This window comes from Molothrus ater, chromosome 15, assembly GCF_012460135.2.
Source record: "Molothrus ater isolate BHLD 08-10-18 breed brown headed cowbird chromosome 15, BPBGC_Mater_1.1, whole genome shotgun sequence".
In the NCBI taxonomy this organism is placed as follows: domain Eukaryota; kingdom Metazoa; phylum Chordata; class Aves; order Passeriformes; family Icteridae; genus Molothrus; species Molothrus ater.
The window spans coordinates 12,031,290-12,046,317 of NC_050492.2; the positions used below are offsets into that span (position 1 = coordinate 12,031,290).

General features: G+C 50.5%; 2 protein-coding genes across 3 annotated transcripts; one reads left to right on the forward strand and one right to left on the reverse strand.

Annotated features, from left to right (window-relative positions):
- The first annotated feature begins 303 nt into the window (after positions 1-303).
- MYOZ3 (myozenin 3) lies at positions 304-7,000 on the forward strand. 2 transcript variants are annotated; one of them, XM_036392067.2, is made up of 7 exons: positions 304-483; positions 1,403-1,489; positions 1,793-1,956; positions 2,201-2,275; positions 2,375-2,522; positions 2,801-2,972; positions 5,455-7,000. In XM_036392067.2, exons 2-7 carry the CDS (start codon positions 1,459-1,461, stop codon positions 5,615-5,617), a joined length of 753 nt encoding a protein of 250 aa, XP_036247960.1. In that variant the 5' UTR covers positions 304-483; positions 1,403-1,458; the 3' UTR covers positions 5,618-7,000. The 2 variants fall into 2 exon arrangements, with proteins under 2 accessions (XP_036247960.1, XP_036247961.1); XM_036392068.2 differs by having other exon boundaries at positions 1,431-1,489.
- Positions 7,001-7,534: 534 nt separating this feature from the next.
- Positions 7,535-14,911, reverse strand: RBM22 (RNA binding motif protein 22). The gene is made up of 11 exons (XM_036391491.1): positions 14,806-14,911; positions 13,990-14,043; positions 13,061-13,090; positions 11,873-12,005; positions 11,516-11,616; positions 11,176-11,348; positions 10,443-10,643; positions 9,795-9,959; positions 9,300-9,388; positions 8,667-8,798; positions 7,535-7,979 (listed from the first exon to the last, which is right to left on the reverse strand). The coding sequence occupies exons 1-11, from the start codon at positions 14,857-14,859 to the stop codon at positions 7,849-7,851; spliced, it is 1,263 nt and encodes a 420-aa protein (XP_036247384.1). The 5' UTR covers positions 14,860-14,911; the 3' UTR covers positions 7,535-7,848.
- Between the last annotated feature and the right edge of the window lie 117 nt (positions 14,912-15,028).

The following is a 15,028-nucleotide window of genomic DNA, read 5'->3' on the forward strand; positions in this document are numbered from 1 at the left end:
TGGCCTGAGCACACATGGCACATGGCCACCTCCTGCTGCTGCTACATGTCCCCAGGGGTCAGCCCTGCTCCATGCCAGGTGACAGTGTCTGCATCCGTGTGGGTCAGCCCTGCTTCACGCTGGGTTGTGGCGTCCTGGCTCCCCAAGGGTCAGAGCCCTGCTCCGTGCCAGGATTATGGCATCCTCATCCCTGTGAGTCAGACCTGTTCCACGCTGGGGTGATGGCATCTCAGTCCCCAAGGGTCACAGCCCTGCTCCGCCCCCTTTCTCAGCCAGAAATAACTTCTGTCCCGTGGCTGGACCTTGGCATCTGGGCTGGAGCCCAGCACAGCTTGGGGCAAGCAGCAGGAGCCCGAGGGTGCCGGGAAGGGCCAGCAGAGGCCACCGGTGCTGGTGGCTGCAGTTTGGCTTCAGCCTCACTCCCACCACAGCAGGAGAAGCAGCTTCAGTGCCCCAGAAGCATCTGGGGTATCCCCTGGCCAGGTAGGGAAGGTGAGGCCCCACATGGGGGTCAGCAGGTGGGTGGGTGCACAGGGCTTGGGGATGTCCTTGGAAAAGGGGACAGCACCACTGTGGGGGTCAGGGTACCGTCTCCCTGGAGGGGGGCAGAGGGAAGGATGGGGTGCAGGTCCCTGGCTCGTTGTGTGGGTGGTCAATGCTGAGCTCAGAGCTGGCAGGGAGCTGTGCCAGGCACCCCAGCCCCACAGGAACCCCAGCACTGCAGGGCCCTCAGGGGAAGCTGCCCTGCATCAGCCCGAGCTGAGGGGTGCCAGAGGCACCAAAGAGGGTAGAACAGCACTTGGGGAGCCGAGTGTCCCAGCAGCACAGGAGGGCTCTGCTGCAGGTGGGCAGCTCAGGGGGCTCACACTGGACCTGGTTTCCAGTCACCTCTCCACATTGGAGCAAGCCAGCTGAGTGGTGCCATGACTCTTGCTGCTGGCTGGGCTCACCAGCTCCCTGCAGGTTCAGGGCTGCAGCTCCTGCACCCCGGGAGCCAGCAGCTGAAAATAGCTCTGCTAAGGCGGAGGTGCTGGGGGGGCAGTAGCCAGGGCCCCTGCCCGGCCAGCACCTGCTGCTCCGAGGGCACTTGGGGCACAAGGACAACAGCTCTCTGTGGGCAAAGACAGGGACAAGGACAGTTTCTGCCCTAAAGAAAGGTAGAGAGGAAAAAGGACAGGCAGGGGCTGAGGGGCAGTGTGATTTGAACATTCCCTATGTCTGTTGAAGGGGACAGAGAGCGGTGCAAGGAGATGCTATGGGGTGATGCTGAACAGGAGAGATGCTTGGGGATGATGCTGAACAGGAGAGTTGCTCAGTTGAATCCCAGCATCTCTCTGGGGCATGCCTGGGGCTGACATGTTCCCATGTTTGGTGTCACTCCTGGAGTGCCTTTCTCTTCCAGCCTGACAGGATCCATCCCTCTCCCACAGAGCTGCTCCAGGAGCACAGCAGCAAGTGATGGCCATCATGAGACCGGGCCCTGAAGATGGTAAGGGGGTGCAAGTGTGTCACCAGCCCCAGGACAGTGCTGCCTTCCCTGCCTAGGGACCAGACCCAGCTCTGGTTGAGGCCTCTTGCCCTGTTTTTGCTGGAACAGTCCATGCACAGGGTGGGAGAGGCTGCTTGAACCTCTGGAGCTCCCTGGCAATTCCTCACACTGAGGAAGCACCAGTCCCTGGGGTGGGCAAATGGCCCAGCCACAGAACAGAGACCCCAAGGAGGGGATGCACAGTCTGTGCTGCCTTGGGGGTCCCCAACCCTGAAGCATCCTCAGCTGTAGCTGCTCTCTCAGCCTCCTCAGAGCCCCATCTGGACCTGGGGAAGAAGATGAGCACAACACAGGACCTGATGATTGAGGAGCTCTCCCTGCCCCACAACCGCGGCTCCCGGCTCTTCCAGCAGCGCCAGAAGCGCGTGCAGCGCTTTGTCTTTGAGCATCCCAGTGGCTCCAGGCAGGTGGGTCTGAGGGCAGCCCTTCCCTGGCCCTTGCAGCCTTTCCAGGGAAGGAATTCCTGATTCCTGGCAGGGTCAGTGCTCTATCTGCAGGGCAGCCATGCTTGGCTGTCTGCTATGCAGAGGTGAGGGGAGAGATGTCCTGGTGGGCTGGGCATGGAAGTGGGCAAACATGGGGTTCAACATCCACCAAAGAGGAGGGGGATGGTGCTGATCCCCCTCTGCACCCACTCACTGTCTCCTGCAGCTCCCAGGGCAAGGGGCAGGTGGCTCCCACCACACTGGGAAAGGTGGTCCAGAAGGAACAGTGAATGAACAGATGGTGAGTAGATGGAGGAAGCTCTGAGGTGCTTTCAACCACCCTGAGTCCCAGATGGGGCAGGGGGAGCTCCCCTGTGCCTGTTAACTCTCCCCTCCACAGGCAGGTGAGAATGCTGGGGGCCAGGAGAATTATCACTCCGAGCTCCACGTAGCAGCATCACCCCAAGGTGGCCCCCCAGAAGTACCCAAGAAGTCAGAGAAGGTCTTGCATATGAGCAAAGTGCTGAACCCCAGTGCCCTGGCCCCAGGTAAGTCAAAGCTTCCTGCACCTAAACCCAGCTCTGCTGTGATTTCAGCAACAGGGGCTGGAGGCAGTGAGCTGCTGCTTGCTCAGGGGTCTGCCCAACCCTCCCCCAGAGATTTTATATGTACAAAAAAAAAAAAAAAAAAGTATATATATGTTACAGATTTTCATTCCTGCCCTAGTAACAGGCCATGGCCATGCAGAGGCCAGGTTGTTCCCAGCCCCCTGCCTCAGCCTGGCTGTGGCCCCTGCAGCAGCCCACACTGTCTCTCCCCTGCACAGGGTACTCAAGTCCCCTCAAAGAAATCCCCCATGAGAAGTTCAATGCCACTGCCATCCCCAAGGGCTACCGCTCCCCGTGGCAGGAGCTCTTTGGTGCCAGGGACAATGCCGCGTACAGCAAGAACCCGCCGCCCATGAGACCCCCTGCGTGGGACTTCAGGAGCTTCAACAGGTAACAGACACCCCCAGCCACAACAGCCCTTGGCCAAGACCTTCAGCCTCAAGGAGCACCCACCATCCTGCCAGGGAAATGCAACCATTGATGCCCTCTTTATAGCCCAGAGGGGCACAGTAAGGGCTCAGGATGCTCTTTTCCTACTCAGGAGCTCCTCTGTGGCTCCCTGCAAAGGTTCCTGCCTCCAGCAGCTCTCCCCCAGATCTCCTCTCAGCTTCACTACTGGGCTCACACAGCCTTAAGCAGCTTGACCTCACTGGGTAACCTCAGGGATGAAATTTGGGAGGACCAATTCTTACAAACATGGCCCTGGAGTAGGAATCACTCCTGTTCCCAGCTGGGCACAGCTCTGGGCTGGGTGGAGGAATGACACAGTGCCAAGTCTCTTTCCTAATTTCCTTAAGGTATTCAAGCAGCTGCTGGAAGCAGTGGGGGTATAAGGTTAATCTTCCCACAGAGTGCTAAGAGGTCACCAGATTCCTTCCAAACACCTGCTTGAGCCCAAAGCCTCCAGGCCAGGGGGTTTCTGGTGGCTCAGCCTGGCAAGCTCCCTGCCCTGTGGCTGCTTCTGGTGGAGCACAGCTGGTGCCCCCTCACACCTCCAAATTACACTGGGGTCAAGGGTGGGACCCTGGAGCAGACTGCCAAGAGAGATCTCCTTTCTGGAAAGGAGTTTAGTGGGGATCCAGGAGATGGAGATCTGCTGGTAGCAAAGCATCAGCAGCCCATGGCAGAATAAGGAGAACTGAAGTTTTAAGCTGAACATCATCCCAGGGAATCAACAAAAAAAGTCCTGGCTGTCCTCCTCCCTGAAAGCCCCTGTGATGAGGATGGAATTACATTGGCTTTGGTGGCCTGGCCAAAGTCACCTTCCAGTAGTCAAGTTCCCACTGGAGTTTCCCCCTGGGACACAGCACTGGTCTCCACAGACCATGTGCCAACAGCAGCAGCAGCAGCTCCCCTGCACCCGCCCCAGGGCTGGATTTGAGGCATGCTGTGCTTTCAGCACTTGGCAGAAGGGGCTGTGGGGGACCACAACCCCTCCTTGTGGGAAAAGCCATCCTAAAGGGCAGAGATGAGCCTGGCCACCACCGTCCCTTTGCTGCTCTCCTCCCCCTCAGCCCTGGGGCTTTGCCCTGTGGCTCTCCTTGAGGAGTTTGAGCCAAGGAGGTGCTGTAAGGGGAGAACAAGGAGCTGCTGCAGACACTTGGCTCTTTTCTTTCAACATTTTGCCATGTTTCTGCCTCAGGATTTATTTATGGACAGGGACTGAAGCAAGGGCATGTTTCTGAATAATACTCTACCCTGTACCATTTCTCCCCTCTCACACACTGCCTTTCTATTTTAAGTCTTCAACTGTAATTTAATACAGATGGATGCTAATTTAACTCCAAGCCTCTTGCCACCTCCTCTAATTCTTCAGTGAGGCAGAAAGATTCAGAAAGCCAATCTGCTTTTAACTGGGCTTTTCACAATTTTCCAAGCTTTTAAATCACTTCTCAGTTCAAATACCAAGCCACAGAGAAACAAACTTTTTGGAACAAGCTGGCTATCAAAAAGCCAGTGGTCTTGCCTAAGGCTAGCTGAATCCCAGCACAGCTCTCATGGGTCACAGAGCAAGGGCAAGTCCACCATCTCCACAACAACTGCGTTTATGCAGGCTGATTTATCCACAATTTAAAATATTCAGACTGATGCAAAAACCTGGGCCACCTTGCTAAGATGTGCTGCTTTAAGAGAGAGTGAAAACTGAGCTTTGACAAGACTCTCTTTTCCCAAAAGAAAGTTCCTAGAACAAACTTGTCTCATTTGCCTTTCCCCTCTTATTGCAAAACAGTGCCACGTTATTCATGTTCTAGCTGTGCTTCCCAAAGCAAACATTCCCAGTTTTGCCTCACTGATAACTCAGCCCCCATGTGCTGCTCCAAAACCAACATTCTTGGCTTTTTGGGGGCTGGCACACTCTTCCCCAGTCCCTTTCCACATTTCTCCAGAAAGAGATGACAGCTCTTGCCCCCACACTGCTCCTCCTGTTAGTCATTGTTCAGGAGTGGTCCCAAAAGGCAGGATGGAGGGAGGGCCAATAGGAGCTGCATGTGCTGGTGTGATCCTGAGCAGAGCTGTCAGCCCCAGCCCTCCTGCAGGACATAGGACATGCAGATGAGGCACTCTCAAGACCAGAGGTTTGTCACTGTCACCGGTCTCTGAGTCCAAGCCCTTCCACGTGCAGAACACTTCTCCCAACATCCAGGCATCAAACCCACTCTGCAGGTTTGAGTTGAGGTGGGCTCTGTACCAGAGAAGCACCCTGCTGGGCTGGCAGGGCTTTAACAGTGTGCTGGCGAGGAAGAGGAGGGTTAGGCAATGCAACAATGCTACATTGTGCTGGGCTCAGTAAATCCAAACTTATTTTTTCCAACACCTTCACAACGCACCCAGCCTCTCCTTGTGACTAAGTGTGCTTCTCCTTGTGCTGCAGGACCCCAGCCCCATTTGACAGGGCGTTGGTTGGTGAGCTGTTCTCCTTGCCCACTGTAGAGCTGGATAACCTGAGTGTGCTGGAGGTGATTTCCCACAGGCCCAACTTCAACAGGGTGGCCCAAGGCTGGGTGCGGATCCTGCCGGAGAGCGAAGAGCTGTAGGACGCGCATTCCCTTCCCCGTGGCCATGGATGGATCCCTCACTGGACTTGGACACGCTCACAGGGGAGGGGAGGGAGGGCAGGTATCCTTCATGGGAGCTCAGCTGGTGGGCTTGGGTCAGCATCTTTGAGTGGGGTTTGAAGGAGCTCGAGTGTGGGACCATTCTGAGCTCCCCTTGCAGTCAGTGCCAAGCCAACCAGCCAAGTCCTCGCTGTTAATCCAGCAGATCCCCGCAAGCACCCGTACAAAACATCCCGTACAGCCTGTCCTCTTCCCTGCCTCATGGAAAACAGCAGCACCCCCAGCTGCAACACCCCAAAGCTGCCTCACTGCATCCTCACTGGCACACGAGACCTGCTTGGACAGAGTGCCTTTGCAGAGAAATTCCATCTTCAGGACAACTCTGAATCGGTCATTCCAGTCAGGACGCAACGAGGAGGTGATAATGGGAGAGCAGGAGCAAAACAAGTTACTTGAGGCACTGGCATGTTTAAAGCAGCTACCTTGAGCTTGGCTGGACACAAGAACAAATGAAGGAGTGGGAATCTACCTGTTAACCAACACAGCACAGCCACAATAGAGGGGAGAGGAATGCTGGGAATTGGAAACTTGTGCTCTGTTTTCCAGAAGCTACTGGCTAGCACTTGGCAGCTATTTCCCCCTTCCTACTGCTCTTTGCATGTCTCGCTTGAACATCTAATCCAGGCTCTCTGAGTGACTTATGACAGATTTGCTTCCTGTACTTGGTCAATGATCAGGCCCTGTAGAACCACACCAGTGTGAGGATGCTGCTGGGGTGTTCTGGTAACTTCCACACCAGTGGGAAGGAAAAGCAGCACGGCTGTACCTCCAGAGCAGGGCACAGGCTTCCCTGGGAACGTGAAAATCAGCAATGAGGATCCAACTACACCAACATTTCCAGCAGTGACACACAGTGGGACATGCAGATAACAACAGCCTACAGTCACCAGAATACCTGGGGAACCCCATTCACAAAAACCTCTGACTCAACACAGGCTTCTTTCAATTGCTTTTGTCAGGTTCTTAACATTACCCTTTCTTATACTCCCAAAAGCACCAGGATAAAAGTTCCTTTTTCCTCCACTGTGGTTAAATGGGGTAAGTAAACGTTGTGGTAAAAATGCAGTTAGCAGCTGCCTCATTTGTGAAGTTTGTAACGCTGTGCAGAGCAAACCCCACGCAGGGATTCTGCTGCCACAACATATCATTCAGGTGGGAAGCTTTCATTACTCTGTTTCCCACAGAAGCAGGAGGGGGCAAGCAAATGGAAAGAAAAATGGTTTGTTCCTTAGAAACAATAAATCTGTGATGCTTAACTGCTGCCCTGTTCCAATTCCGTTTCTCTCCTCTTTGTCCAGCATCTGCAGAATCTAGGCACCCCGGGTAACTGGCTGGAAATAATAAATAAATTGGGATGATGTGAAGCCTCCTGCATGCCAAATCTGTTACAGCACTCACAGGTCCTGGCTACAGACACTCTGGACCAGAGCAGTGCAAATGCCACAGCCCTCTCTCATCCTCCAGCATGTCCAACACCACCCCGGGTGAGCTCTCCCCTGACAAAAACAGAACTAATTACCCACACCCAAAGTCCAGCTCTTTCTCCAGAGAAAGCCAGCCTGTGGTGCCACAAATGCTACACCTCTTCTGCTTTGTTTTCTTGTCTTTTTTTAATCAAGAAGTCAGGAAAAAAGAGAGAGGAAAATTCTATATAGTGGTAAGGCCAAGCCATGGGTTTGGCAGGTCTGATGAACTCGTTTTTCAACTCTTATTCAGTCCTGGTTTAATACCTCATTAGAATAATACATCATTAGTTACCTGACAGAAAAGTGTCTCTGGTTACATTTTAACAGTCCATAACATTCCGACCGAGGATATCAAATGGCTTGAAAAGGGTTTGGTTTTGTTTTTCCAGAAGTTTATTTCAAAAGTGTGCCAATGGGATACACAGATAGCACTGTAATTCTGGTACCCCAGACCCACAGACCCCTGACAGCCCTTCTGTCTGTCCCCCACCCACCCCCCACACTAACAGAAAGACCTGGAACATATCAAGAACCCGATTACAAGTGGAGACACGGAGCTGAGCTTGCCCTGTGGCTGCAAGCAGGGAAATAAGGCATCTCTAGCTCACCCACAGCTCAACATATGGTGCTACCATGGTAACTAGAAAATAACATTTACTTCAAGGATGAGAGTGGCAGGACGTGCTAGGGGCTGCTGTGCTTTCCTGCGTGGGCACCCATCCTCTGGGGATCCTGGGATGGGTAGTGGATGGGGCCTGGGGCTCTCATGAAGGGAGGTGGGGGCCCCATGGCATGGAACATGTGTGGTCCAAAACCTGCAGAAACAAAAGTTGGCAGCTTCAGGCAAAGCAATAGAAAACCTGATGTGTGTGTACTGATGCTTCAAAGTGCTGATACCACAGCTGGCTGACAGCTGTGCCCCACAAATGTGCACATCTCCCATCTCCCTGAACTCCTGCCCCTCTTTTCAGTACAACTAGGGCCAATCCCTACCCAACACACATCCTTACAAATAAAAGCTGGTAGGGGGACTGGGCAGGTGTCTCTAATATCCATCTAAATCCTTTCTACTCAACCACAGAGCAGAGCAAATGCATCTGTGAGAGTCCAAAATTCCATTAAAAAGAAAAAAAGTATCTCTGGAGAGATATATAGAGAGCCAAGGACATGCCAGCATTCAACCATCTGCAAAATTACCCTTTGAAGTTTGGGTTAATGTGGCATTTACACAGCCAGCAAAAGCACTGAGTAGGTCTCAGTACCAGTAACAGTGATCTCCAACATGCCTGGGAATTTGCAAGCAAATACCAACCACAACAGGCAGCTCAGTTTAATTAAACTGTGCTGACAGCTCAGTTTAGCTCATCCGTTTACACTGTGTGATCAGGGACGAGGAAAATCAGCTCAGGGCATGCATCAGTAGGGCAGCATGGCCTGGCAAGGAGGAAGAGACTGTCTAACAGTGAATTTCACACCCCCTCTTGAGGGGGAAGCACAGGTACCTGGAGGCGGCGGTGGAGCGATGCCAGGAGGAGGTGGCAGGGCAATGTTCACCACAGCTGAAGGGCCACTTGGAGGTAGATTGAAGTAATTTGCAGAAGCCTCCTCTTCTGCAGCTGGAGGAGGGGGGAGGGCTGCAGAAAAAGTACATATGGTTATGAAAATCTCTCAGGCAAGACAAGCAGAGGTGTCTGCCTTCAGAGATGGAGCACAACACACACTTTCACAAGGGCAAACTCTTGCTACTATTGCATGTATGAACTGGAGTGAGAAGCTGAACTGCCCTGAAATCCCAGTCACCAAATTCCTCCATCTGAAACCAGCTTTGCTTTGTCCATCATACAACACTCACTGGACATTAAAAGCATGGGTTGCAAGTATCTGTGAGCTAAGTAAGTTGAAGTCAGCTTTAACTTTTCACTCATCACATAAAGAGCTCTCTTTTCATCAAGGATCTGTTGACACAGCTCATCTCCCATCCAGCTGGATCTGCTGCAAACCTACTGTAACTGCTCTGGGCTCACCACAGCCTCTAACATCCTGAACTGTAACTGCTCCTGGAAGTTTAACTTCCAGTCTCACTCATGGAAGTGGGTCAGCATTAAGTGTTTCAGAGATGGATACAACTCCCTTACCTCCAGGAAGTCCTGGAACTGGCTCCAGCTTTATCCCCGATTCTGTAGTGCCTTCCTTGTCCTTTTCTTTTCCTCTTGCTGCCTGGGACCTGAAAAACGAACAAAAGTTTGAGAACAAGGATGAGAAAAGCAGGCTAAGGAGATATTTACACCAGAGTGGCTTCGCATTATCTATTCCAGATCAGTTTCTTCAGGGCAAAGATGAAAAACTCACAGAACATCAGACAGATGGTACCAAGTTTGCAAACAGTGTTTACAGGAGATGGACTAGGAGCAAAGCTACCAAAACTCATCCATAATCCTCAGCCAAGAAATCCCCTATGCTACTTGTGTCATCTCCAAGCCAGATCCCATTGTAAAAAAAAAAATACAAGAGGACCCCAACTATTTACCAAACAAGTATCAACTTCTGCAACATACCCAATCCTGCCAGTCAAGTCTGTAAACTGAGAGAAGAACTTACAAATCCTCCAGGCTTCCTTCCCCAACCCTTACCTTCCCCATTTGACGTTGAGCCTGCGGCCGTTGACGATGAGTTTGTTGAAGGATTTCTCAGCAGCCACCTCTGCAGCCTGCCTGGTGGCAAACTGGATGAAAGCACATTGCTGCCTCTGCACCACCGTGATCGTCCGGATCTCCCCAAACTGGTAGAAGTGATTTCTGTACAGGACCAAAAAAAATTATTATGATTCCCCACTCCTCCTACTCACAGGGTACAGAGCAGGTGAGATAGGCATGCTCAGAAACTTCATCTTCTCCATTTCCAGTTGAAACTAATCATTAGAAATCAATAATCAATCAGTTAATCATAATTGGCCCTCCATGCAATTATGGAGCAATTAAAGCTCTGCAGCAGCTTCTCTCAGTAGCTAGCTAGATACAGGAACTCCTTGTAAAAAGGGTTCCGCAGTATCCCCAACAGCACAAAGGGATGACTCATCTTAAAAGAGATAAATTTTAATCAAAGCATTTGAAATGCTCCTTCTTGTTCTCCAACAAGCTGGCACTCCTCTGCACTTGCCCACCAACCAGTTCCCCATTAAAAAAAAACTGAAATCCAGATTTATTTTTGTTCCTCACTTGAAGAGCCATTATCAAAGTGTCAAACAAAAAGGCAAGGGCAATACAGATTCACCAACACACCTGAGATCTGATTCAGTGATGGTATCTCCAAGCCCTCCAACATACAGTGTAGTAATAGTCTTGTCTTCAGGAGGATCTAGACGAGGCATGGTTGATGCTCGTTTCAGAAGTTTGTCAGCCACAGGATCATTAATTCCATAGTAACGATCCTTGATGTTCTGGTCAGCCAGAGGATCATCTGGATCTGTAGGTTTCTCATGTCTAAGGTTCAGCAAACAAAGCACTTTATAACATCAGGGATGACTGAATGGATTAAAATTACTGTAGCTGCCAGTTTCCCTTCTCAAAGCCTCGGGTCAATTATATCCTTAACCCTGTCCACATAAACATGCCAAAATGGAACAAAGCCCTGAAGACTTCAACTGCAGCCAGGACTGCGTCAAGTTCTGAATGAATGGTGCTTCTGACAGCTCAACACTCAGCACTACAAAACACAAGAGCTGGGTTTGAAACAGCCTCTTGTTCAAATACAAAGATCCCTGCTTGAGGGGACTGACGCCACAAAAGGGAAAAATTGACTACACAAGAGAAGAGCTGCAGTCACTGCTTTGGCAAAGGACACAGCCAACTTCTCACAAACCAACTTGCCACCACAGAGATTCATTTGCTGGCACTGGATGCAAGTGTTGCCTTGACCCAAATCACTGTAGTGTCTCATGCCCACTGCAGCATCTCCAAGGGAAGCTGCATCTGACCATGGTGAAGAGATGGACTGTCCAAGCTGTGTCTGTACCTGTAGGGACACTCCTCTCCTCTCTTGCACTCTCCTTTTACCCAGAAGGAACAGATGTGAGGACGGTTGCGTTTGTAGTATGGAGTGGTTCGGGCCAGCTTCAGCAGCATGTCACTGGTAGAAGTAGCTTTTCCTAGTGCACCAACTGGTCTGGTGCCATCAGAATTGGCTATCTAAAAGCAGGCAGAACACAAATAATTATGAGTGTATCAGCACTGAACACTAATGCACAGAATAAGAGCAAGCAAGTGGTTTTAAGAGAAGCTAGGTCACTGCTGCCCCTTCTTCCCCACACACACACAGGCACCCAAAAAGCAGGATCATGGCTAGCTACACTCACCTCTCGCTCCATGTTCTGGGTGTAGTACTCTTTGTTGACGTCAGATTTAGGCATTTCATCCTTAAGGGAGAGTCCTGCATCCCGGACTTGGATAGGCAAACCTAAAATGAAACAAAAAACCCCAACCAATCCATATGAAGAATAAGCTGAAAGAGCAGAAATAGTGATTTCTGCAATCTGCAGTGACCAGAGGTAAATCATCTGCTACTCAGGGTAAACACTTTGCCCTGAAGAGACAAGAGCTGTTCTTCTCAAAGACTGTGCAGTGCCAATAACATGCACACATTTAAAGTGATTTCATCAGCTCCCATTTCAGAGGGCAGCTCCCTGTCCTGGATGAGGTTTTTGGGTACACACCATATTCCAGGTCGAGCAGGCAGGTCTGACAGACATTCTTCAGCTTGCTGCAGGTCTGGCACACTTCTGTCTTCTTGAAGCGCATCCGCACGCCGGGGCACCAGCGGAACACCGTGAAGGGCCTGGCACAAATCTGGGACACAAAGGTGGCACTTGGTTCACCCTGCACACAGCTACTGTCTGCTTCTGGCATGGAAACACACTCCAAACTCATCCAGCTTCTCCAGACCATAAATACAACTTCTTTGTCCTAAAGCTAAGACTCAGAGCTGAGGAAAAACTCATTTCTAATTGGGGTTTTACTTTGACAGGAATAAGTGTTAGGGAAGCTGGTTTGTTTCTTGTTGTTGGTTTGTTTTTTTTTTTTTTTTTTGCTGTTTTTCTTTTTATTTATTGCATTTATTTATTTAAATGCAGATCTACTCAAAGATACATAAATTCTCTTTGATTCCAGGTGATGTCAGTGTGGAGCTTCTAGAGATGAATTACAATGATGGGTACATCAGGCACCAGCACAGCAGCAACCTGGAGGAGGTTATGAGAGCTTTGGTGCAGAAGAGTGATGCTCCCTCTTATCTCATGGAATGATGCATTTGCTTCCTCTGCAGGCACAGCTTGAGTACACAATACAATCTCAGTATGTGCAGACTCCAAATTATACCTTTTCTCCACCTCACATGAAAACTGATAAAAGGTCAAAAACCTCCTTTAATTTTCCTCAGTCCAGGCAACTCTGAGCATTTCTTGCTCTTGGAAATAATTGTGGCTTATTTCTTGGACAGCCAACACAAATCATCAAATAGCCATGAATAACATACAGTAAAACCCAAACTCCAGGTATTTTGCACTTCTCAGTAAAAATAACAAACTCACCCAAGAAAACATGGATCATTTAAAATCCTGCGATAACTTCACATATAGTACAATAGTATTTGCAAAACCTCATTCTAATAAACATGAAGATTTGTTTACACAGACTCAGGATTTGCTCAATAATTTTACTATTTTAGAACTGACTCTGTCTAACAAGCACAGTAGACCGACCTAAAAATTTAAGTAGTTACATAAATATTTTAAGTTAACCCAGATAAGCACTCTTCTGAAGCTGACAGTTTTTAATCATTAAAATGGATTGTTCTTAGATCTGCACCAATTTTGACAATATTTCTTCAAAACACACAAACATACCTTGCATTCTTTTCCATATTTTTCTTTGGTCTGAAATATAAAAAAAAAAAAAAAGTAAAACATGAAACATATAATTGATATGGTAACACAGTGGGTTTTTTCATATTTATGCTTCATTTAGACTCACTCATCCCTACGTGTTTGGCTTACACCTTGGAAAGTACGCAGGACAAAAAATATAAATCCTAAATACTTTCAATACACTCTTGGTTTAGAAACTTTCAAGTCACAGAGTACTTTAAGTCCCACCTCCTGTACTGATGAAAGGTGAGAATGAAAAGGAACATTATCAGCTCTTTTTAAGGAAAGATGATGTTACATTAAATAACCCATGGAAACAAACAGGTTTTGAAATATCCCCTATAGTAACATTAGGGTTATAAGAACAAACCAATCTCTCAGAAAATTTGTGGAACACGAATGTGGAGGTAATGTCAATGTAGGTCATAGGGCAACCAGGCCAGGCAGAGAAAAGCAACAGAACGTGGGGTGACTCACCCTGCACAGAGCAAACCTAGGCAAACAAACAGGAATTTAACCTTCATAAATCACCTTTAACTTAATTTTAGAGGTGCATGTTTGTCGCATTTTAGAAATTGCACTAATTAGAATTTGAGCAGTTCACAGCTCTCCATGTTGGACCTTGCCAATACTAAAATTTCATTTTCTACCATTTCCTGCACTCCAGACACTGGACTGGATCATCTTCTCTTCTCTGTGATTGATTTGTTCTTAAATCACACCCCTAACTGTGATATTACACACCAACAACAGCTGGAACCAGATCCTGTTGTGCAGAACCAGCTGTTCAGGAGTGTGTGCTCATTTCAGCACCTCCTCCTGTACCCAGCCTTATTTCAGTCCCCAAACCCACAGTTTTAGGGCCACCATAGAGAGAGGAAGGGCTGCAGGGCCCAACAGGCACCTACCATCCGAATGTAGGGATTTTCTCCAAGACACGTCTGGCACAGGATAGGGAAGTCCTGAATCAAGCAAGAAGAAAATTAGGAATTTGTAACAAGCTCTGCCATCACAACAGCATTCAAGTCACACTCTGAAAAATTATCTAGTTTAACTCATCAGACAAATTAAAAAATGCAAATGGATTCAGAGACACTGGGAGACCTGCAAGCCACGACCCTGGCCCAAATTACTACAGAATCATAATCTGGTCGCTATTGGAGCTTGGAATAAAACTTAGAATAACCGAATAAAAAGTGTATTCTTGAGAAAAATCGTATTCTTGCGTTGTGAACCTGTCAGTGCCCTGTCAGAACCTGCAGTGTCAGGACTGCAGCAGGTGACACCGCCCCCGTTATCCCTCAGCAGCGATTGTCTGCACTGGGCCCACTCTGGGGAGGCTTCAGCTGGAAGGGACGCGGCCAGGGGCACCCGAGAGGCCCAGCTCAGCCCCGCAGCTGCTCCAGCCCCTCACGGCGGCGCGGGGGAAGGAGCGGCGGGCAGCTCGTTCCCTTTGGGCCGCAGGGAGAGCCGGGGAACCGCGGCACATCCCCCCGGGGCGGCTCAGCCGCAGGTGGCGGGTCCCCAGGGAAAGCAGCGGGTCCCCAGGGAGGGCAGCGGGTCCCCAGGGAGGGCAGCGCGTCCCCAGGGCAGGGGGCCGCCTCCCCGCACTCCGCCCGCCTCGCGGCCTTGCCGCCCCCCGCGCTCCCGTGGCGGAGCAGGGCCCCGCCGGCCCAGGCCCGCCCCTCCCGGCTGCCCCGGCCCCTCGCGGCCGCCCCGCTCACCGCATCCTCCCAGTTCTGCCGGTTGTAGGTGTTGGAGCCCAGCGATGTGGACATGGCGGCCCCGCTCCGCTACCGGCAGGCGGCGGCCGGAAGTGACGCCACTTCCACCAGCGCTGTGACGGAAAAGGCGGGCTGCGGGAGCGGTGACGTCACAGCGGCAGGGGGCGCTCCAGGCACGGCTCGACGGGCGAGACCACGCGCAACGAGCGGGGGAGCACGGGGA

Bases quoted from the DNA above. Each gene is read 5' to 3' on its own strand.
- RBM22 (XM_036391491.1), bottom strand. From the start codon at position 14,859: ATGTCCACATCGCTGGGCTCCAACACCTACAACCGGCAGAACTGGGAG. The intron at 10,644-11,175 runs GTACAGACACAG...GCTGAACCTTAG, and splicing joins GGAGAGGAGTGTCCCTACAG to ACATGAGAAACCTACAGATC. The intron at 8,799-9,299 runs GTAAGGGAGTTG...CTTTTTCTGCAG, and splicing joins AGTTCCAGGACTTCCTGGAG to CCCTCCCCCCTCCTCCAGCT.
- MYOZ3 (XM_036392067.2), top strand. From the start codon at position 1,459: ATGGCCATCATGAGACCGGGCCCTGAAGATG. The intron at 1,490-1,792 runs GTAAGGGGGTGC...CTGCTCTCTCAG, and splicing joins GAGACCGGGCCCTGAAGATG to CCTCCTCAGAGCCCCATCTG. The intron at 2,973-5,454 runs GTAACAGACACC...CTTGTGCTGCAG, and splicing joins GACTTCAGGAGCTTCAACAG to GACCCCAGCCCCATTTGACA.